The sequence below is a fragment of the Tilletiaria anomala genome, assembly GCF_000711695.1.
Source record: "Tilletiaria anomala UBC 951 chromosome Unknown K437scaffold_71, whole genome shotgun sequence".
Taxonomy (NCBI): domain Eukaryota; kingdom Fungi; phylum Basidiomycota; class Exobasidiomycetes; order Georgefischeriales; family Tilletiariaceae; genus Tilletiaria; species Tilletiaria anomala.
In genome coordinates, this window is record NW_013546951.1 from 64307 (window position 1) to 86660 (window position 22354).

Consider the following 22354-nt stretch of genomic DNA (forward strand, 5'->3'; position numbering starts at 1 on the left):
TTTGACTTGTACAACCTTGCTTTGCATGTACGCATTGAGCGTTGATGCAATGGCATGTACCTTTTGCGGCATCAGTATTGCCCATGCCACCAACCGAAGATTGGCCGCTGTTTTGGCTGTTGTATAGGGATGCTCCCTAATGACTGTCCCATCTTGATCTTCTGTCCAGCCTGGATGGAAAAGTCGAATGTCTCAGGCGCCTCGAATACGAGCACGACGGTGCTACCGAGAAGGAAGCCGCCCATCTCGTCGCCAATCTTCAGCGGCTGCCCGCCGAGGATTCTGCTGGCTGAGCTGTACGTAGCTTCGGAGTAGGTGCCGGCCAAAGCGCGCTGGTCGCGCAGGTTGGTGCGCAGCGCACGGTCAAAGTTGATGCGAATGGACCCGACGTTGGTCGCGCCGACGGGGATCATGCTGAAAAAGCCGTGCCGCCAGCGACCCAGGAGCGCGACGCGCTCGTTCAAGACAAAGAGATTCGCGAGGCGTTGGGCCATGTAGGGAGAAACGGAATAGAGCTCTCCTGTGAGAATAAAAGAAAAATGTAATTAAGGTCAGCATTTGAGACTCATCAGGCTGAGGATTGCACAGTACGCACCTCTAAAGTGTCTTCTACGCTCGACGATCCAACTTGCAGGACTGTGGAAGTGGTGGTAGTCGCCAGGAGCGAGGTAGACAACTGTGAAGAAAAGCTTGTTGCCCTCTTTGACTCCATCGTGCCCCGGTGAATGCGGCTCCAAGATGGGTGGCACAGCGTTGCTGCCCACATCCAACGCGACATCTGCGTACCTGCCGAGAACCTCTGGTGTATCCGGTGTGGGTATCCCTGCCTCTTCCGCGACGCTATCTTCGTTCCGCAGGAGCGACGTCTCCTCGGAAATTTGGGACTCGCGCTTCTGCGAGAAGAGCGCCAGGCACGAGAGAGGTTTGTCTTTGCTCCCTTTCCTCCCGCCTGAACGCATAGTGACCGCGTCGACCGAGTCGGAAATCCACCTGCTCCACCACGTCGCGCTGAAGACTCGCCAGTGCTGCTGTCGCGGACCGCCGCCAAGCAAGCGGTCCAGACTGTAGTCGATCCCGTTGACTCGCGCAAAATTCTTCTCGTCCTTGATTTGGAAGTTGCGCTCTCGCTTGCTGACAGATCCCAAGAGTGCTGATTGCTCGTATGGCTCCAATGAATGAGGGTCGGAAGAAAGACCCAGGAGCGCATCGAGCGAATAAGTGATGCCTTTCACTTGCTCGACCCGCCGTTGCTTCACGGAACCAAAGTGGAGGACCTTACCGTCTGCAGGAGAGACCTGGAAGTGTGCGAAATGGAACGTAAGCATCACGCGCTGCTACTACGCTTGGAAATAGCCTCTTACCAGCTCAGCATGCGCGGAAATTGGACGTGCACTGTCCTTTAGCTCGCGGTAGAAGAATTCGCCGAGACTGGCGTAATGCGTCAGGTCCGGGTCTTTCATCTCGTCCAGGTTGCAGCCGAAAAGGTACGAGTAGAACTTGAAGCCATACGGTCGGAACCACATGGGCAGCGTCAGGTTATTGGCCCAGCCCCAGAGTCGCGAGATGCTGTTGAGCGGCAAGGCAGCAAAGACATACACGGTCCACGGCCCGTCCATCTTGACGACCTGGCCATTCTCATCGACGATCTTGCCGCCGCTACCGAGCCCTTTGCCATCACGCTCGGCGAGGTACTGCCGTCGCGCCTGCACACCGACAAGCACGCAGGCGCCAAGGAGGATCGGGATGGGGTACCATCGGATTCGTGTCGAGTGCCACGCTTGGCGGAGGGTGCCTGGATGCGGGAAAGGAGCAGAGCATGTGTAAGAGGAAATAAGCTGATAGGCGTGTGGCAAGCGCATAGGGTAAGTCACTCACGTTTCGGCCGTGGAGGTGAGTTCTGTTGCTGCTGATCTTGAGAGTTACCGCTCGCGTCAGAGCCGTAATGGCGCCTGCTCGGCGGCGGTCCTCTGAGCGCGAATATGTACCCTCGGACTGGCGGACGTGCATGGCGCTGCTGCGGCACCAGCGTCTGATGTATCTGCCAAGGTAGGAGCACTTGCGTTGCCGGCTGTGAGGTGCACATGCCAGCATGGTCGTGTGGCAGCTTTGGTAGCACCTGCCGTGTGCTGAACACTCTGCATTCCTGCGAAAGGTGCAATTGATGATGACGATGTTGTTGTTGTTGCTGCTGCTGCAGACACGTCCGCAACGAGCGACCGAGCAGTGTCGCGGTTCGTTTGGCGTCTGCAGACCTCATTCTGAACGCGCTACCGAGTTGAATGAGCTTTCCGATGAGCAAGCAGAGGAGCTTCTACGAGTCAGTGTGCTTCGCCCTTTGCAATGATGCTTCCAGGACAATGGGGGCCCCACCCGCGTCGCAGTCCCGCAGCTGTAGCTAGAAGCAGAGTGTGCAGCCTGTGTGCCTCTTCGTCGGATCCGAAGCACGTAGGCAGTGGGCGTGCACTCTTCCCCGGTCTATTTGTATAGCACGTATCTATCTTGCCGCCCAGTGTACACGAGCCTGTATCATAACGTGTGCTCGCATCAGGTGGAGATTCAGGCGAGTGGGAGTTATGAGGATTCCATATCCGATTGGCAGCTGGGAGTGGAGTTTTGTGGTGAAGCGATGAAAAGGGCGGATCCACCTTCTAGGGTTACGGACATCTGGAACACCATCTGCGTTTCTTTCATTGCCTCTAGTGCAACCATCGCTTGTCGGTAATTGTAAGCCGGCGTGATGCTATTTGCTACACAGGTCACGTCACGGTGTTGCCAGTACTTTGCCTTTGATCGGCCATGGGCCGTATCAATACGGGTAAACCGGCACCAGTGCTTCCTTCCAAGCGTGTCCGACGCGCCAAGCGCCCAGCCAGTTTATGATGGTTGATGCTTTCCATCAGCGCGCCGCCGGGGAGTGGGCCAGGTAGGTCCTGACATGACCGGCGACGATAGATGTGACAGAACCGTCTTGACGGCTCCCCCCATTCATGTCTAATTCATCGCCAAGTCCTTCGTCCTCATTGTCTTCTTCATATTCTTCCTCGCCGGAAAGCGAAGACTATGTGCCTACTCTGCGCCGCCACACGCTGGCCATCGAGACATTCTGGTGTCACCCTCTGTCTGCTTCGTCTTCTCAGCATCGGCGAGGACAGATGCGCTCGAGGCGTGGCAAGCGTCGGGAAGGGAACGATGCTACACTGCCGAGCAGTGTCGAGGATTACATCGCAGCTTTCACTGTCGTTGGTGCAAGCTACCCCTCGGCAGCCGTTCGGACCTAAGGCCAGCTGAGCTGGTTTCACGACCATCACCCAAGTGCAAAAACGTACTCTCACCCTGGAGCGAACACGCTTACTCTCTCCTCTTCGGCTCTATGCATGGTCTCCTTCATAGGTCCGTCCAGGAATGACACGGTCAATCGGTGGGGCGAAGATGCTGGCTACCTGATTGCCGCACACCGTGCTTTGGATGGTCTTCACTGAGCTGAAAATTCTGCTTTCGCTTTGCTGCATCTCCTCGGGGTTGCGCACAGAGCTGATGGGCCTCCATTTGTGACGCACAGAGACGCTCCGATTGCGCGTGGACCACCAGCTATCAATTGGAACGCGCTACATGTGTGTTTGAAAGAGCTAAAGAAGCGAGGGTACCAATCGACGCATTTGCCTCAACGATTCCCGCGACCCATGCTGATGCCTCGTCGAACATCACGGGCTCCCTAGTAAAGGAGAGAACGGTAAAGGGAAGAGCAGGACACACGATCGCAGTCGCAGGCTCTGAAGGGTGACCTCGAGGCCTGAGGATGCTGCTTTCACATCATCACTTCAGCGGCTATGAACAAGGCTGTTGCATCTCTTCTTTGCACCGCGTGGGTGCTCCAAAAGCAAATTAACCATTCCAGACACACGTAAGGAGAGCCCATGCAAACCATTGACCAGCGATGAACGAAGTGCATCTGCAAAAGCAAGTGTCGACCTAGATGCGTACACACATGCAATTGGTGTCACAGCAAGGCTACCCCATGCCCACACGAGCGTAAAGTATATCACATCGAGTGTGACGGCATTCGAATTGGTGCTTGACAAGGAAATCTACGTGCATTCCAAAGCATACCAACGATATGCGCTGTCCAATGACCAATCCAAATCGCTCAGTGCATGCATACAGCTGTGCCGCGGCTTGGCTGCAACTGTTCCTGGTTGCTTGCGGCGCTCAGCCATGTCTGCACATGTCATGGACATTGATGGACCCGTCCAGATGCCCGGAGCTAGCCAGAAGGAGAGCTTGGCAACGATGATGGAGAGCCTGCGGACGGCGCCACAACCGGGGCCAATGCAAAAGCCAAGGAACCATCGCGGACAATGGGCGAAGGGCAGCGCTGGGAATCAATCTGCCCTTGAGGAGGATGGCAAACCATCATCGTGGTATAGCGTCACCAAAACGTCCAACTCACCGCTTCTCACTTCTCTGGAGGCGTTCGTCATATCCAAAGCTGGCTTCTCCAGCCAAAGCAGCAGCAGCAGTCATGGCAGCGGGGGGCATGCACCAGCGGGAACATATGCCGACGGCCTTGTGCTACTCGCCACTCGTCCCCCCAAGCCGTGCGACGAGGCAGGGGAGCGCACGTTCCCAATCTCTGTCGTGCGGGCGCTTGCAAAGATTCTCTCTGGCTCGTCATGGAACCTCTCATCGGATCATTTGCAAAGGCGTCCATTGGACAACGGTACCTTTGACGCTATCAGCGCGGCCCTACACTGTCCATCGGATGGCGATCCTGGGCTCACCGGCAGAATGGTGTGCGGCAATGGCCGGGCTGACAGAGTTCCTACCAAACCTACTCAATCTTACCATCGTCGAGTTGCACGCGCTGTCCTTGCCGCAGTTCATTGAGGTGCGGCAGCTCGGTAGCAAGACGAGCAGCAGTACCAACAGCACAAGCAGCACATCACCCGCAACGAATGCTCGCGCCACATGTGGCGGTCTCCCGCGCAAAGCGATGCTGCTGGACAACATGCACAGCACGGCCTTGCCGCCGATGATGCCATTGCTGAAGGACTTGGAGTACATGCACCTCCGCAGGGAGTACGTCCCAAACCGCTGCGCCGGTAGCTGACGGTCTGATCAGCTTGGCCAGGATGAACATGCGCAATCGTGACAATGCTCTCGACATTGCCGTGGCGTTCCGGTCAAAGCGACAGGGGCAGATGCAGGCATGGGAAAGAGCAAGAGCGGGAGCTGAGCGAACGGGCAGCGGGAGGAGTGCAACAGGCTTCGGCGCAGCCCGTTCCATGGAACAACGCGGAAGGGCAAGCGCTTGCGTCCAGGAGCGCGGAAAAGCAGAAAGCATATCCAGTGCCCAGACCCAGCCCGAACACACGACTGCCGTCATCTCAGTTTAGCATCTGCGCTGGGCTGCTGCGCTGATCGCAGCTGGAAGCGGGCGGGCGGTCGCTTTGCGGCGTCGAAGAGTTGCCCTCACCTCCAGCGCGTGCTGTCGGGGACGTACACGTGCGTGAGCTGCGAGGCGCGCATCTGCGAAGACCCGTTTGCTGAGAAGGGCAAGAAGATTGAGGCCGGAAGCAGTGACAGGGTTGGCGACGGCAACAGTGGTGCCTCTGTTGCCTCTCACCCTCTTTGTCAGCAGCAGGAGCTGCTGCAGATACTGCGTCGTCATTGTTCTCCTCCTCCTCATCGCCACCCTCGCCCAGCGATGAGGTATCGCCGACGGTGCCGCCGCCGCTGATCGAGAAAGGGCGGCACATCCACTCGTACTTCCGCCCGGGCCTGTCTCTGTCCAGCTGGTATATGGACAAGCCGCCGAAATCGGTTGCGAGGCGCTTTACGGCGCCGACACCAGGAGAGCGAGCTAACGCTGCATCTGCAGGCCATGACGCTCGACGCACACGTGGTCCTGCTCGGCGGGGTGGGGCCATGGCTGAAAGTGAAGGACAGTGTCTACTGTGGGTCCCATGGGAAGGAACAGGGGCACGAGTCGAGCACTCCGGAGTACCGCGCGTTCTTCCCACCTCTGAGGGACAAAGCGGGTGATGGGAGGCCACAGCAGCAAGGCCCGCACGGTCGGCAGCAGCAGCCGGGTGCGTCATCCTGCAGCAGGCTGGACACGAAGGAGTGCGTCAGCGACCACCTCGCGCAGCAGCAGCACGAACGGCGGCGTGGAAGGAAGGAGCTACTCGAGTGGCGCATCTGCGCGTACCGCACACGCGGCTCAGCGGGCGCGGACACCGCTTGCAGCCGCTCTCCATCGCGCCGTTCTCAACGACGAGCAGCACTGCGCCTGCGGATGCCGGTGACGGTCTGTTCGCGGCAACAGCGACGCGGAAGTTGCGGCGGGGGTGGCGTAGTTAGATGAGAAGAGGGAGAAGGAGTGGGCAAAGGAGAAGGAGTGGGCAAAGGAGAAGAAGAAAGAGAAAGAGAGCTGCAGCGCGTGTGTCAGTGCTTCTTGTACCTGCACGAGGTGTCGATCTTCTGGGAGGGCCACGTGCTGCGATGGGTACGGCAGAAAGCGGGATTTCTATTCGATTGATGGATGGGATAGGTACACGATTTGGTGGTGTGAGTGCGGTCGAAGAGACGCGTGAAGTACTTTTTTCGCCCAACGTGCATGGTCGGCACTATTGTGTATACATGCGTGTCCCGTCAACTGCTCAAAGAAGACAGGAGCCGAGGCTGGCGGTGAAGTCTGCAGATGGTGCCTCTTCGGCTGGCTCTGCATGGAGTGGACGCGCGAACGCGAGCCGGGGAGGGGTCGGGGTTTTCGAACGAGGCATACCCTCTTTCTCTTTTCGATCAGCCTCAAACGACCATGAATGTTGGTGGCATGGATTTAATTATATACAGATATGTATGCATGTGTGTGTGAACAGGACCGCAGAAGTCTTCCATGCGACGCTAGGGCCAAATTGGACGTAAAGTGAAGCGAAAGGCGTTGCCCTTCCCACTCGACTGGCGCCGACCGAATCCATCACGGACCAAGCGCATCTAATCCAGGGTGGGCACGTTGAGCTCACCCACTGCTTGGCCTGGCAGCTGGCAGACGGATGCATACGCATGCGCTGGCTGATTCGATTCAATTGGAGGGTGGATCCCTTAGTGGCGCATCAACCCTCCAAGTTCGGAAAGGTGTTTTCATTGATTCATTTGCCGGAGCCTCCGTCGTCTGTGCTCAACTCGTGCCGTGCTACCAACCTCGAGAGTCAAGAGATGAGTGGGCTACAGCACTCTAACCGTGTTCTGCGCCTGCGGGGACATGCCCCGCCCGGCTGCATGCAAGCGACAGACAGACTGGTCCCGCACCAGTCAACTGTCCGTTCAAGAGTCCAAGTGTGCCAGTCTGGCTGGCACAGGAGATCGGCCTTCGCTCTGCACTATCCTGCCGGGCCTGCTGCCGCGCGCGACTTTGGGGTACTGCTGACACAGGGTTCTTTTCCCTCTCCCTCCAGGCACACAGCCACAGCGCCGCCCTGCAGTTCAGTGCGCTGCGCGTGCTGCCGCAGTGCAGTCTGACTCTTTGGCGTGTCTGTCTCTTCCACTGCAGCGCTCCACTCGATCTGTCGCATCTCACTGTGATGGGCTCTCACACCAGTCAAGTGTGCGAGTGGCGCGCCACTCGCACACTCACCGCAGCCCATCCAGCCTGTTCGATACAACCCTGCCAGTCAGCCTTCACCGCCATCACCATCGCCCCCTTTCCCCCCCATATATATCCCATCTTCATCTCGCCCGCCCTTCTTCAACTCTCCTCGCCTCGCTTCACCTCGCCTCGCCTCGTTCCGTCTCTCTTTCTCTCTCTACCTTCCCCTTCGCTTCGACCATTTCCACTTCCGACCAGTTGTGTCTCCCGTCTCTAATACAGCACATAATCCAACCCAAAAACAGAAAAAAAAATCCGGTCCCCTTGTTTCCTCACAACAACGAGCGCGCAGCGCAGCGCTTTCGCCCTGTCCACTCTTCCCAGTCATATCACTTGCCTCAAACGCACCATCAAGTGCTGAACAGCAGCACCTGGTGCACGCCGTCGTAGCCACTGTAGACCAAAAAGGCCACAGGAAAAAGGTGAGAATCAGAGGCGAGCGGGTGGATGGCCAACGCCCCAAGGGGGTAACCGAGAGAAAGAGGCGGTGCCCGAAGCCCAACGGTCTCTTGTTGGTCGCGCGTCTATACGCGCATACTCAACACCACAAAGGGCGCTACTGTGGAAAGGAGTACAGAGACGTACAGCAACTGACTCTCAACCACATCTCGCGTGTCATATCCAATGTACAGAGCTTGTCAAGAAGCAGATAGCATCAATATCCTTCGCTTCAGCTCCACCCGCTTCTCTTCTTTTTGCTCCACCGCCTACCGCCAGCCAAGCTCACAGCACCTACCTCTGCCTCCCCAAGCAAGGCCCTCTGAGAGGCAGCCCTTGTCGATATCACACTCAACCAAGCCTCTTTTTGACCCTACCAACAAACAGGTCCTTCGTACCCGTCGATTGATTCGACTCATCACGCTCCCCAACAGCCAGCGACTCATCCAACTGCCAAAGCAAGCAAACAAGCAAGCGACCCAAGCCGACGAGCGACGATCGCTTTTGCTCGATCCGGCTACCCACACTAGCCACCCCCCAATCACCAAGTTTAACTGCATTCGACGGCACTGCCGTGCGTCCCAGCTTACTCGATAAACCCCAGTACTCCACGCGGCCGTACTTCACACGCGCCCGCGCTCATACACCCAACCCACTCATCTAGCACATTCGCAACAGACAATCGACCTCGGCCTTAGAGCCCACTCAAGCGTCCCTTGCTCTGGCATCCAACCCTCGCACATTTGCCCAATCTGTGAGCACGGCAAGCACTGAGCACCAAAATGGACCCCGTCACTGACAGCTGTTTCTCCTTCCTCCGCAATACGCCTACAGTTTGAACTTCATCTGAGCTTTTACTTTGTCCACCATGAAGCCCACGGCGGCTCCTTTCACACCAGGCATGAACGCATCGTTTGCGGACGGCCAAGCCTCTGGTGCGACCAACGAAGCGAGCAGTCCGCCCGCCTACGCTAGCAGCAACAGCACTAATACCAACCGCCTGAGCGGCACCGGCCTGCCCGCCAAACCCGTCGCTGCCGCACAGGCCGCCGCCGCGCACAAGGCGGCGGGGGATCAGCAGCAACAGCTGCGTGCTTCCAGCCCCAGCAGCGCCACGTCCGTTGAAGAGGGAAATGGCGGTGCGAGCGTCAGCAGCGCGCGCGAGAGCGCAGTCAATATGCTTCGGCAACGCCAGGGCCAAGCGGCCTTCCGCGCGGCCAGCAGCGCGGCGCACGTGCGCGAACAGCAGGAGCAGCTCAAACAGCAGCTCGCGCTGCAGCAGCAGCTGCAGCAGTTTGAGTTGATGCGTCTGCAGGCACTGCAGGCGCAGCAGATGCATCTACAGGGTCATCAGCAGCAGCAGCAGGACGAGTATGAGCTCGCATCTGCCCAAGTGGCCGCTGCGCTCGAGCAGCAGCAGCAGCAGATGCTCGCGCTTCAACTCCAGCTGCAGCATGCCCAGTTGGTTCAGCAGGAGCAACAGCAACAACAGTACGCCAGCGCCAGCGAGCAGCGCAGCGCCGCTCAAGCCACGCTGCAGGCCAACATGCGCAACCGTCAACTGGCTGCGCAGCACCAGCAGCAGGCGCTGCAGGAGCAGTTGATGCTGCAGCAACAACAGCAGCAGCTCTTGCTCCTTCACGCTCTGCAGCAGCAGCAACAGCAACAGCAACAGGCGCTGGCTGAACAGCAGCAGCAGCGCCAACGCTCCTCATGGAACGTCGACGGTACCAGCCGCTCCTTGACGCGTTCCGATCTGCGCCACTTGTCGGGCAGCGGCTTGCCCATCAACCCTGCCGCTGCCGCTGCTGGCAAGCGTGAGCGCACCGTCTCCACGGCCGACAGCGCCATCTCGTGGCGCTCGTCTTCCATCTCGCGCAACAGCGGCGCGACCAGCAACAGCAAGCCAACGCCATCTACTGCCGCCGGCGCCACTCGGCGCAGCGCCAGCATAAGCAGCGCCAGCTCGACTCCGACGCCAAGCATCGTCGTTGACGATAGCGAGACGAGCAGCAATGCCGCGAGCAGCGCCGTCCTGTCTGATGACGGTGACGACAATGAAGATGTTGCTTGCCAGCAGGAGGGCGACGCAGACGAGGTGACGCCCGCGTCGAGCGCTGCGTCTTCCTCTGAAGGCGCCGCAGACGGCGCCGGCGGCGATGCTGAAGCCTACGAGGAATGCGTTAGCACGCCCGTGACCAAGAAACCCTCCGCTTCCGGAAGCTCCAGTGGCGGAGCGAACCACAAGTACGCGAGCGCAGGCATCAGCCCGCGCCTACCGCCCATCCAGCTCGTGGCTGCGCCGCGCTCGCGCACGTTCACGTCCGAAGCCAAGCTGCTTGTTCCCTCCGCCGCCTCGTCGCTGTCTGCGCCCTCGCACGCGCAGCAGATGCAAATGCAGCAGCCGGTGCGCCAGCCACGGGGGCCGCCGAGCGACGTGGCGCCGCTCAACTTTTCCGCGCGCGCCAATGCGCGAGTCCGCCGCGAGGCGATGGGCAGGCTGCTCAGCCGCAGCCTTGCGGCCACGTCTGCCGGTGCGGCGATGAGCGGACGCATGGTTAGCAGCCCAGTCGCGTAAACTGTTACGCTTTTTTCATTGCCGTTGCTTGCTTTTTTCCTTTTCGTTCGTATTCCCAGGCGCCCGCTGTCTGTTACCATCAATAGGCGAGCGCGCCTTTCATTTCGATCTCCTGCCGCCTGCCGTCTGCCACTCGTCTTTGTAGATGTGCATCTTCCTGCCGACCAGATTTGCCTGGCTGGCAGGCAGACGAAGACAGAGTCAAATCGGTTCCCCGTCCATCCGCACACATACTTGCGCGTCATCGCTGGCATTCTTTTGTAGTTGTACAATATACCGAAGATTTGTTTACTTTCGAAAGCAGAAATTAAAAAAAAAAATGCGACGAAGGCTTTGGTTTGTGTACCAGATGGCATTTGTGCTGTGTATCGTATTGTGCTATGATCCACCTACGCGAGTCAGCGTTACTACGCTCTGCCTTGCTTCCTGCACTGCTTGATTTACAGACAGCAAAACGCCTGGCTTGCTCGCCGGATACCCTCTCTTGCGCCTCACAGCTTGCCCGCATTGCGTTCCTGCCGCTGGAATTGGACAGGATCGCGCCATCGCGGTGCGCGTTTCTATGCAGGACCGTGTATGTCAGAACGTCGACGTCACTTCGAGAGCGGTCTGCAATTGGCGTCGCACTTACCTCTCGGAACGCTGTGAGGCCCTCGTTGATGTTCTCGCCAACGTACAGCGCTCGAGCGCGCGTGGTCGTGTATGCCTCGACGGCCAGATCCTCCAAATTGCCCTGGCGCTTCTGTCCGTTGATCAGCACAGCATTCGCGCCGGTGGGACCTGGGTAATCTCTCGCCGCGTTGAGCGCCTCTTTTGTGACGAGCAGCGCGTCGGGCGAGTTTTCGCAGAGGCGCGCAGCGAGCGCCACCGCGGCGCGTTCGACGGCTACTTGGCCTGCTTCCAAGCTCGCAGACGGAGGGAGGTGCACGACGCTGTTCAGCAGCTGGTACTTGGAGTAGAGCTCTGCGGCCGAGACAGCCGAGCCGGTGAGCAGCAATTCGGAGGCGCGGTGCTGGGAGGAAAATCACGGCGGCACAGTTCCAAGTTCAGCGTCTGCTGCAGCGAGCATCACAGCGGTGGCTTTGTTCCGTGTCGCCACTCTCCCTATCCACTCACATGCCCGCTGACCTTGGCCACCCGAGCAATGCCACCCTGCGCAGCGATGACTCCCCGCGAGACCTCTGGCAGCGCAAAGCGCGAGCGGTCCGTAGCGACGGCGAGATCGCAGTTGAGCAGGACCTCCATACCTCCGCCCATGCAGATTCCGTCAATGGCAGCGATGATGGGCTTGCTGCTGCGCCGCGAACTGATGCTCCCGAACCCGCCTTTGCGCAGCCGGTCGACGCTGATCTGCGATTCTGAAAGCGGCTGCAGCGGGACGCGCGTGCCGTCGGCTAATTGCGCGTACTGCTCCTGTTCCGATGACGACGAGGCCAAGCGTCGCCGTGCGGCTGCTTCGTCTTGCCATGATTTAAGATCCTGTCCGGCGCAAAATGCGCGGCCGCGCCCCGTGATGATGCCCACCCATAGCGCTGGCTCGTCTTCGAACCAGTCCAAAACGCGTCCAAGGTCCAACTCTAGGTCCTATGAGCGTGGACAGTGAGGATAGAAGCAGTGTAAGCTTAACTTGCCTTGTCGCCCTCCATCACGACCTCGGCACTTCACCTTGGTCATGCTATTCAACTGCTTGGGACGGTTCAGCGTGAGCATGAGCACGTGCGGCGCAGGCACAGTCACGAGCAAGTGCTCGCCCACCGAGGGCGGGCTCAGCATACTCGACATGATGGAGCTGAGGCGTCAGGTACAAAAGAACTCGTCAGGAATTCGCTTCGAAGCCGATGGCCGGGTATCAAACGCGATCGCCTTGGTCGGAACTCCCTCAGGCCTTTCGTCCCAGCGTCCGACTCTTTGCAGGCAAGTGTCTGACACGTCCTTAGCAGCCCTCTTCACCTTCGCAGGGACGGATCCTGGTCACATTTACGCTTGGCTTCGTGGAGTGGACAGGGAATATGCATTTAGAGCTCTCAAGAAAGTGGTGTTGGGTGTGGGACTGGGAGGGGTGGGGGGAGATGATCCGGCCGACCGGTGCGCCGGTATACCCGGGTGGGCTACACCACACTGCCGCCCAGTGCCTCCCATCTGCCAGCTGCCGCTTCGTTTTGGTGGGAGGGCTTTACGTTCTTCGCTGGACGCTCGAGAGACGACTGCCCTCGATGCACTGCGTACGGTTGAAGAGGAAGGCGGAGGCCTGTGGCCCACGGGGCGCTGTGGCACCAACAGACAAATGAAATAACATTAAAATTGCAGTGCAATGGAAATGCTACCTGTTCGCGGGGCGAAACGACTGGTACCCTTTCTCAATACCCAATCTCCGGACCACGTGGGCAGGCAGACAGTACGTCGGGTCGACTTCCTCAAGGTTCGCAAGCCCATCACCCTCATTGCCATCCGGTGCTGCTTCTGCTTCTGCTGCTGCGCCCTGGCCCTTTGCTTGCGGCGTCCCTCGATCCAAGCCGGACAACAGTGAGAGCCCTGCGAGGCCAAAGTGTGTGTGGAAGACGTCGGCGACATTGTCTGGCCTGTCTGCTATGCCACCGTACTCGGGATCCTGCGCGGACAGGATGAAGCGCCGCAGCTTGGCGGCATCGATCCAGTGCAGTCGCCGCACCATACTGAGAGAGCTAAGCACCCACCACGAGTAGCATACCTGCAAGAAGATGTGGCGATCCGAGTCAGATGAGAGAAAGTACCCCGTGCGTCCGTAGCGGAGCACGCACATCTTCGAGCTTCTGCGGCCTGCCATTGAGCCCGCCGTTGGGCAGCTGCCTCTCTGCGAGCCACGAGCCGACGCGATCGAGGTCGACGCGATCGAGCGCGTCGAGGATGTTGAGCGCCGCGACGCACGTGAACACCTGCCCAGCGTGGCTCTCGGCGCCGACGGACGTGCCGAAGCCGCCGTCGCGGTTATGGCAGCGCAGCAGGTATGCGATGCTCTCCTCGCGTATCTCTGCGAGCTCAGCCGTGGCGGAGAGTAGCTGTAAAGCGTGCAGCGCAATGTACAGGTAGCGCGTGTCGTGCTCGAGCGCTGCGCTGTCGCCGTAGAATGCGCCACGCAGGTTCGGCGACGTGGACCGTAGCGAGAGAATGTCTGCAGGAGGACCAGAAACCCAGCTGGATCAGATCGCGGTGCGAGGGGCTTGGTAGAAGAAAAACGGCTCACAGTCTATTACTGCTTGGCGGTCAACCACGTCGAGTGCACCCTTGATGGCGAGGATCTGTAATGCGGACAGCGTGCTGAGGATGTGGGTGTCGTGCCGCGGGAACGGCGCGAATCCTCCCGGCTGGCCGTCTCTGCCGTCGCTCGGATCCCGGTGTTGCCCTGCAGGCTCGTTCTTATTGTGGTCAAGTTCGGCCTTGCGCTTCCCCTTACCCTTGGGGTCGTCCCAGCAACTGAGCACAAAGTCGACGAGGTCCTGCCGAGCGAGCAGGTCGCCAGCGTGCATGAGCTCGAGCGCGCAGAGGCCCCAGTAGACGCCGTTCATGCGCAGGTGCGTCGTCATGTGGTATGAGAGGCCTTCTTTTTTCTGCGGCGTCAGATTGTTTCCAGATCTTCGGTCAGCCACTGTCATCCTCAACGCAGTAGGAAGCTCGACTGCAGCTCCTGCATGGCCTGGCGGCAGCTGACTTGGCCGGCACTCTGAAGGGACGCAGTCTAGTCTGACACTCACTGCATCGAGCGACTTGATGTAGGCTACATGAAGGTCCCTGAGGAGCCGTTGCGGCGCCTGTGGGAGAGCCATCGTGCGTTGAGATGAATGTGCGAGCAAAGATGCGTGCTGCGGGTAGCAGCAGATTGCCTGGATGCGCTCCACCCAGTTGCCCAGAAGGCTGCCCTGCCTGGTATTCTCTACCTCTTTACTCGCCGTCCTCCAGTCGCAAAGCGAGGGGTGCAAGTGTCCGTCTATACCGAGTGTGAAGTGTGACTATGTGACTGAGATACAACAACGACAAGTCTCAAGGAGACACGAACGTACTAGCCCAAATGCGTCGCATATGCCATCATGAATCATATTCGAAGCATGGCTCAAAGGGGAGTCCCGCAATCGCGAACGCTGGCGTTGGCAGTCGTGATGAGCAAGGTCATCACCGTTGTTAGCTATTTGTGTTGGTGTGTCCAGGCACTCGTGCCAGAAGCGCTCGGTTAAACACCCCAATGCAAACAGGCAAGTGCCTTCATTCCGATATTCTCCTTCTCCAGGGTTGTCTTCACACCCTGATTGCTTTGTTGTCATTTGGTTTGCACGCTTCGAACTTTGGCGTGCAGTAGATACCCTCGAGATCTGGTCAGAAGTCGATCCACAATATCGTGGCTGTGCCCTCTGGGGCTACTTTGAGAGCAGCGGCAAGCATGCCAGTCAGCAGCGTTGATGCGTGGAGGAAGCGGACTGAATCATCTAGCTCATACATGCCGTGGGTGCATTAGAGCTTTGTCCCCCACTAAGCCAAGCTGTCATTGTTGTGCTTTGGGGAGGTCCACTTTTCGTCGCTGGCCGGTAGCTTTGGTGGTTGGCTTCTCTTGAAACGCACCGGGGTGGGCGCTCCTGGTTGGCGTGCTAATATGGCAACGACATCGGTAGGGTCGTCATCCCGGGCGTTGTTAACAGCATCTCCAGGGACGTGTTCTATCCATGGCATGTCTTGTATATAACAGCATCCCGACCCATGCATCCACCACCTGTAGCCCCGATCAGCTCGACGTCTAGCAGCAACAGCCAACAACAATGGTGGACACGCCTGATCGAATCGCGAAAGCCCGCCAAAAGGTGGCGCGACTCGAAGCCGCGGCTGCGTGTAGGCAAGAGCATAAGGATGGTCGCGCACTAAGGGGTGCAGTTGTTGGGAAGTTGAAATGGTTACACAGCGTGACGATCCGAGGTGCTTAAATATACGTTGTGTGCTTACACCAAGGAGCCTAAACCCGACGAAATGACTGCGCGCCCCGAGCCCAAGAGACACTACGGAAGGAAACGCGGTATTCGATAGCTGGAGTCGATAGCTGGAGTCGAGCAAGCAAATCCATGCTTGGATAGATGCGTCGTGGGGCATTCCGGATGTAGAATTCAAGGTGAAGTGCGGGAGCTCTCTTTGATACATCCCGGGAGCTGAAAAGTATTTTTCTGCAGCACCTCGGCAAGAGTATGTACACACCTCTAAGAAGCGCAAGGCGCTCTTCGAGCGCCTCAGCTACTTTTGCGTCATCTGGGACGACTATACCCAGCAGGTCGACGCCCACGCCCCCGCCGCACGAGCAGCTGTGCCAGTCGCCGACAGCTCGTACGACTTGTCCGTCTTCTTTCCCGAATGGGCTGGGGGGTGTTAAAGAGATAGCTAAGCAGTTATCTTTCGCTGCCCTTGGAGTTGCAATACATAGTATAGCAGCCGGCAATCCTTTGGCAAGGCCGCCAGGACTTGATATCGTCCAGCGCCGACATAGTCCTGAGCATTGGCAACAAGTCCTAGCAACCTGTACAGGTCAAAGCCGCCTCGCCCTTTCCCTCTTTATTACACGCACGTGACCGATCGTCAATGTTCTCCACCCCACCAGCCTAAGCGAAAAAGTGTGATCCCCGTCGCTCTCGCCTTCAAAAGTGGATACTAGGGAGCGGAACTGCGGACTGTGCTATCTGACGGACTTATTTTTTTTGTGACAGGGCGTGGAGCCGAAGACCGGGGGAGGGGCAGATAGGGCCGCCTGGTGCAGTGTTGTGCGGCTGAGCGGGATGGTAACGTTCCGAGTCACTTCTCTCTCATCCGCAACCAGGATCCCCATCTCCATCCAACCATCCTTCTTCTTCCATCCTCCCCATCTTCCCTCTCCATGCAACACTAGGGCAAGAGACACAGGAGCAAACTGGACAGCCCATACCAATACAACGACCATGGTATCCAGCATGGCACACATCGTACGGAGAAGAGCAGCCGCAGCGGCCGCGGTGGCAGGCAACACCAGCCGGTCCACCGCCATCCCCAGTCCTATTGCCCACATGCTCCGCCGACACATCTCCAGCAACGTTGCGAGGTCCCAAGCAGCACCTGCAGCAGCAGCAGCAGCAGCGCAGCCCACGTCAGACCAGTCCAGGTGAGTGTCAAGAACGCAGGCAACTAGATGAACCAGCTACTCAATGGCTTCGTGTTTCCTTTCCTTTCTTTTTTCCCTCTAAAACACAATCCCACTTGCCAGCCGCCCGGAGCCATCGCCTGGATTCCAAAGATCTTCGATCACACCGACACTCTCAAATCGATCACATGATCCCAACGCCCTTGACGAGTCCTTTGTCGGCATGTCCGGCGGAGAAATCTTCCACGAAATGATGCTGCGCCACAAGGTCAAACATGTCTTTGGATACCCCGGCGGCGCTATCCTGCCCGTCTTTGACGCCATCTATAACTCAAAACACTTTGACTTTATCCTTCCGCGCCGAGAAGACGGCGCAGGACACATGGCGGAGGGCTACGCGCGTGTTTCGGGCAAGCCTGGTGTCGTCCTCGTGACTTCCGGGCCAGGCGCTACCAACGTTGTCACGCCCATGCAGGATGCCATGTCCGACGGCACCCCTCTCGTTGTCTTCTGCGGTCAGGTTGCCACCTCTGCCATCGGCTCAGATGCGTTCCAGGAGGCAGACGTCATCGGCATCTCACGCAGTTGCACCAAGTGGAACGTCATGGTCAAAGACATTGCAGAGCTCCCGCGAAGGATCAACGAGGCGTTCAAGATTGCAACCTCTGGCAGGCCCGGGCCCGTCCTCGTCGATCTGCCCAAAGATGTCACTGCTGGCATCCTTCGACAAGCGCTGCCATACAGCAGCACGCAACCCAACATGAGCTCCATCCCCTCGCGAGCGGCTGCGCGGCCCCGATCCAGATACGCGGTGAACCGGTTCTCCAATTCTTCTGCGTCAACTTCTTCGTCTGCCTTGTCCGAGGAAGACACGCCAGAGATGCTCGAGGCGGCACGCCTGATCAACATTGCCAAGCGACCCGTCATCTACGCTGGCCAAGGAATCCTGTCCTCGCCCGAAGGGCCAGCGATGCTTAAGAGACTGGCCAAGGGCGCCAGTATTCCCGTCACTACGACGCTGCAGGGTCTGGGCGCCTTTGATGAGCTGGACGAACTGAGTCTGCACATGCTCGGCATGCACGGCAGCGCGTACGCGAATCTGGCGATGCAAAACGCGGACCTTATCATCGCGCTTGGCGCACGCTTCGACGACCGTGTCACGGGGCGCGTGGACAAGTTTGCACCGCAAGCGCGCGCGGCGGCACTAGAGGGCCGTGGCGGGATCGTGCACTTTGAGATCATGCCGAAGAACATCAACAAGGTCGTGCAGGCGACGTGCGCCATCGAGGGCGACGTCATCGAGAACCTCGGCCGTGTGCTGAAGCACGTCGACCCAGCCAGCAAGAGCGCGCGCAAGGAGTGGCATGCGACGATCCGCGAGTGGAAGGAAAGATTCCCGTTCACTTTCGTGCCAAGCAAGCCTGACAAGGGGGAGCTGATGAAGCCGCAGGAGGTGATCGAGGAAATGGACCGCGTCGTGACGAACCTCGGCAAGAAGAAGGACACGATCATCGCCACCGGCGTCGGCCAGCACCAGATGTGGGCCGCGCAGCACTACCGCTGGACGCAGCCGCGCTCGTGGGTTTCCTCGGGCGGCCTCGGCACGATGGGCTACGGCGTGCCGGCCGCCATCGGTGCCAAAGTCGCTGCCCCCGAGAAGGTCGTCATTGACGTCGACGGCGACGCATCCTTCTCCATGACCGCCATGGAGCTCGCGACGGCCTCACAGTTCAACATCGGTGTCAAGATCCTCGTTCTTAATAACGAGTTCCAGGGGATGGTCCTGCAGTGGCAAGGTGAGCGAGAACACTTCTGTTGTTGCACACGACCGAGTTCGACATGTATTGACGCTCTCTCTTTTTTTCCCTTCGCCGCTGCCGCTACTTCTACTGCTCCTCGACAAACACAGACCTCTTCTACGACCAGCGCTACAGCCACACCGCGATGACTAACCCGAATTTTGTCAAGCTGGCCGAGTCGATGGGCGTCAAGGCGATCCGATGCGACACGCTGGACGAGCTGCCAGCCAAGATGAAGGAATTCATCGAGTACCGCGGCGACCGTCCGATTCTGTTCGAGGCACGCGTCGTCAAGAACGAGCATGTCTTCCCCATGGTCGCAGCGGGCAAGGCGCTGCATGAGCAGCTGGTGCATCCAGTGAGTTTCAGTTCCAAACATGGCTTTATTGTAGGTGTGTGCTATAGGGATTTGTGTTGCTGACTCTCTTTTCCTCGCTCTGCTGCTGCGTTGGACAGATGCTCAATGCGCCCAACTCGGCACCAATTCCTTCCGCCTGAGACGCAAGCATCTGCCCTCCCCGCCCCAATTCCCCAAAAGAGCAGATACAGGCGCACACCGTCTGCAGCTCATGCGTCGCTTGTTGCTGCCCTTTTCGGTACCCTGTCATCATTGGTCACCTGGCATTTATCCGGCTCGTCCGACAAGGAGCGCTCAGGGCGCCTTCCGGGGCTCATCGTTCGCAAGCGCCGCTGCATCTTCCCCGGTCTTGTCCTCTCGTCCAGGCCGGGCTCGCTACCCTCTGTATTACTAGGCCCTTGCACATTACACACTATACATTCAAGTTCAACTCTCCCAATTCAGGGGATGGATATCGCCTATCAGTGTCATGAGGTGCTTTCTTGGCGGTGAGCAGTGTATATGGAGCGGTTGTGAGAAATGTAGGTCGGAGGATGCGGGATGCCGTTCATGCCGAGCGCTAAGGCCCAGGTGTCATCACGGGGTACCTGGGTCCCAAGGATCGAGCCGCTACGTCGCCGCGACTGGCGAAAACGAAAAAGGTTCACTGAACACCCTCCTCGGCAGGGCTTGGGGCCCAGGTATGTAAAACGCACCAGCTTCACGATGAATGCAAGGTCGCCTGATCTGATTCACTTCCCAAGCCAGTGCGTTCCAGCGGATCACCCGAGCGGCGAGCCTTGACGACCATAGGCAAACAAGGATTGAACGGATCCAATAGTGAAATGAACCAAATGTCCTGTATAGATAAAGTGGCTTTGGGGGGGGGGAGGGGGTTGCTCTCGTGTGGCATTGAGTGGGTGTAGCGGCGCGCAGGCAGCACAGCGACGTCCCGCCTCTTTCCCTCGCTTCCGCTCTCGCAACGACCGTTAGCTACCCGTCGACACCATCGACAAACTCTCTCTCGGCGAGGAGCTGCTCTTCGTCCGTGTGCAGGTAGGAGACGAGCGTGTGTAGGCAGGAATCCTATAGGAGGAGGAGAGCGTCCAGCGTCGTGGGTGTGCTCTTGTGCGGAGCATCCAGATCCAGCTCGACTACGTCAGAGTACAGACCCAATGCGAGACCCGGCCTTCACTGCTGCTTCCTGGACCTTTTGCTTACACTGGCTCCCTCGTTCCCGTTCCAATCGTTCGAGGTTCTGCATGCATAACAAGCCGGGCCTGAGCCGCGTCTGCGAGTTTCTTTACTCAATCCAGGTCCGTCAACGTAGTCGTCGTTCTACGCCGGCCACAGCGTCTAGGTATTCGGTTCGGCACGTTGGACGGCCACGGCACAGGAGCGGCCGTCCAATCAACTAACAAACGCTTTTTGTCCTGTCCTAATTAGGATGCGGAGATCACGGCCGACCGCGCTTTGGCGATGAGGGCAGTGCTTCGAGCGCAAAGTAGCGCAGCTGTAGCTGCCGCCAAGACATCGCGCGCCCAAGCGTTCCGGGCCTTGTTGAAGGACATCTAACTACAGCATGACGGAGTCAGATCGTCATGGCGACAGTCCGACAACATAAATACCAACCCTGGCGCTTGAATATTCCATTTCCATTCCTTTTTCTCTCCTCACAGAACTTTCAGACGCAAGCTAACGCAACGTAAACCCCCCCTTCGCACACGAACTCTAACGCTTTGATCCTTACGAATTCTAACGATCTTGACGACCCGTTCGACCCTCGTAAGACCTTTAGGATTGATTCCATTGTAGCACCCACAAATCAACAACTGACCGGCTCAGAGAAGACCCCCCACCCCAAACCGCCAACTCCACCAAACTCTCATCGACCACAGACAGTATCCTATCGAGCTAGTATCTCTCGTACTCCTTGCAAAAAAGAATCCTACATCCGCGCATCCACTGCCCACACTTCTCACCCCGTGAGTCATCGTGCTCTCTTCCATGCACATCTACAGTTGCTGACACGCTTGTCCTGTACCGAAAACTAGTCTACCGTAACCACCATGAAGTTCAGCTCTGTGCTCGCGCTCGCCGGCGTGGTCGGCTTCACTTCCGTCATGGCTGCTCCTGCTCCTGCGCCCGCCGCCATGGTCACCGCCGCACCCGTGCTTCGCCGTGTTCCCGTCATGCTCGCTGCTCGCGACATGGACCCCAACGAGGCCCAACAGCTTGTCAACGGTTTGACAGGTTCCGTCTACAACGGCAAAGGTAACTGTGGCAACCAGAACAACAGCAATGGCGATGACAGCGGCGACAACAGCGGCAGCGGCTCGGATTGCGAGGACGGCAGCGGCGCCAACATGCAAGACGTGCACAACTACATCAACGACGCTGCTTCTTCGCTCAACAACGCCGCCTCCGTCCTCCGCGAGTCCATGAGTGGTCAGGTCCCGCGCCCCGTCTCGTCCTACCTGAAGGAGCAGTCTAGCCGCATCTCTCAAGCAAGCAAGATCGCCGACGGTGGAGTGTCCGCCATGACCAAGTCGGCTTCGCAGTTCGTTTCGATCGCTTCGGCATACTCGGTCGCGCAGGCCAGCTTCACCCCGCAGGCGCACCGCATCGAACAGCAGATCGACAATGGCACCTACAACGCTGCGTCTGGTGGCGTCAAGGCTCCCACCGTCCTCACGCTTGGCGGCGCCTTGGGTGCCGTGCTCGTCTGGGCTGCCCTCTGAATACGCTCGGGCGGCATACAACAACGGACGGCTTTCAGTCAATCTCCGGACGTCTTTCGCCGGCTGCGACTGGCGACGCCAACGACACCGAGCCGGCAGCGAGCATCCTCGTCGCCGTCGGCTTGGGCCAGCTGCAGCCGCGATCCGGAAGGCGTCGAGGTGACAAGCGGCACACCGAACAAGCTGAGGCGGAGGCCATGCATGCAGAGCGACAGACGTTGGACTGACCTTGCCTCGCATGCGTAAACGGATTAAGATGGGTGGACGTGGATCGTCAAACCCCACAGACCGGATGCCGGATGCAACGATTCTTTTACTTCGCAGGACGAACAACTCAACTCCAATCCCTCCCGACTCAACTCAAGACAGGCGTCCATCACCCGACCCTTTTGAGCGAACAAACGACCGACAAACAGGCTTCCCTTGTTCTCCATCTCGCTCTGATTTGATCTCGGCTTCTGATAACGAAGAACGGAAGGAAGGAGAGACCAGCAACACATCAACAGCAGACAACACTCCGGAGTGTCATCATGTGCGAACGGGGGGCTGCGCCCTCTACATCATTCACCCTTACCAACCAAACAACCCTTACCAACCAAACAACCCTTACCAAACAACCCTTGCTCTAAACTTTCTGTCAAACTTCCCCACTAACGACCCCAACTAGCTGTAATGAACGCAGACTTTGTGTATGTACC

At 58.4% G+C, this 22354-nt stretch overlaps 7 protein-coding genes across 7 annotated transcripts; 4 read left to right on the forward strand and 3 right to left on the reverse strand.

Annotated features, from left to right (window-relative positions):
- Positions 1–71: 71 nt before the first annotated feature.
- K437DRAFT_263812 (phosphatidylserine decarboxylase) lies at positions 72–2083 on the reverse strand (the record flags this gene model as incomplete). Its single annotated transcript, XM_013386560.1, has 4 exons — positions 72–520; positions 596–1295; positions 1362–1792; positions 1876–2083. 4 exons carry the CDS (start codon positions 2081–2083, stop codon positions 72–74), a joined length of 1788 nt encoding a protein of 595 aa, XP_013242014.1.
- A 2129-nt stretch (positions 2084–4212) lies between these two features.
- On the forward strand, positions 4213–6571 carry K437DRAFT_263813 (uncharacterized protein; the record flags this gene model as incomplete). Its single annotated transcript, XM_013386561.1, has 6 exons — positions 4213–4788; positions 4877–5076; positions 5425–5584; positions 5879–6307; positions 6357–6443; positions 6551–6571. 6 exons carry the CDS (start codon positions 4213–4215, stop codon positions 6569–6571), a joined length of 1473 nt encoding a protein of 490 aa, XP_013242015.1.
- Positions 6572–8682: 2111 nt separating this feature from the next.
- On the forward strand, positions 8683–10942 carry K437DRAFT_165671 (uncharacterized protein). The gene is made up of 2 exons (XM_013386562.1): positions 8683–8837; positions 8918–10942. Exon 2 carries the CDS (start codon positions 8952–8954, stop codon positions 10659–10661), a length of 1710 nt encoding a protein of 569 aa, XP_013242016.1. The 5' UTR covers positions 8683–8837; positions 8918–8951; the 3' UTR covers positions 10662–10942.
- Positions 10907–12540, reverse strand: K437DRAFT_165682 (ClpP/crotonase). Its single transcript, XM_013386563.1, has 4 exons — positions 12327–12540; positions 11778–12245; positions 11293–11673; positions 10907–11221 (listed from the first exon to the last, which is right to left on the reverse strand). The coding sequence occupies exons 1-4, from the start codon at positions 12441–12443 to the stop codon at positions 11153–11155; spliced, it is 1035 nt and encodes a 344-aa protein (XP_013242017.1). The 5' UTR covers positions 12444–12540; the 3' UTR covers positions 10907–11152.
- A 430-nt stretch (positions 12541–12970) lies between these two features.
- Positions 12971–14658, reverse strand: K437DRAFT_257947 (terpenoid cyclases/Protein prenyltransferase). The gene is made up of 4 exons (XM_013386564.1): positions 14390–14658; positions 13882–14245; positions 13439–13809; positions 12971–13368 (listed from the first exon to the last, which is right to left on the reverse strand). The coding sequence occupies exons 1-4, from the start codon at positions 14459–14461 to the stop codon at positions 12982–12984; spliced, it is 1194 nt and encodes a 397-aa protein (XP_013242018.1). The 5' UTR covers positions 14462–14658; the 3' UTR covers positions 12971–12981.
- A 2047-nt stretch (positions 14659–16705) lies between these two features.
- K437DRAFT_226270 (acetolactate synthase) lies at positions 16706–18999 on the forward strand (the record flags this gene model as incomplete). The annotated part of the gene is made up of 3 exons (XM_013386565.1): positions 16706–16785; positions 16903–18575; positions 18689–18999. 3 exons carry the CDS (start codon positions 16706–16708, stop codon positions 18997–18999), a joined length of 2064 nt encoding a protein of 687 aa, XP_013242019.1.
- A 1578-nt stretch (positions 19000–20577) lies between these two features.
- K437DRAFT_165729 (uncharacterized protein) lies at positions 20578–22112 on the forward strand. The gene is made up of 2 exons (XM_013386566.1): positions 20578–20900; positions 20970–22112. The coding sequence occupies exon 2, from the start codon at positions 20985–20987 to the stop codon at positions 21654–21656; it is 672 nt and encodes a 223-aa protein (XP_013242020.1). The 5' UTR covers positions 20578–20900; positions 20970–20984; the 3' UTR covers positions 21657–22112.
- The last annotated feature ends 242 nt before the right edge of the window (positions 22113–22354 follow it).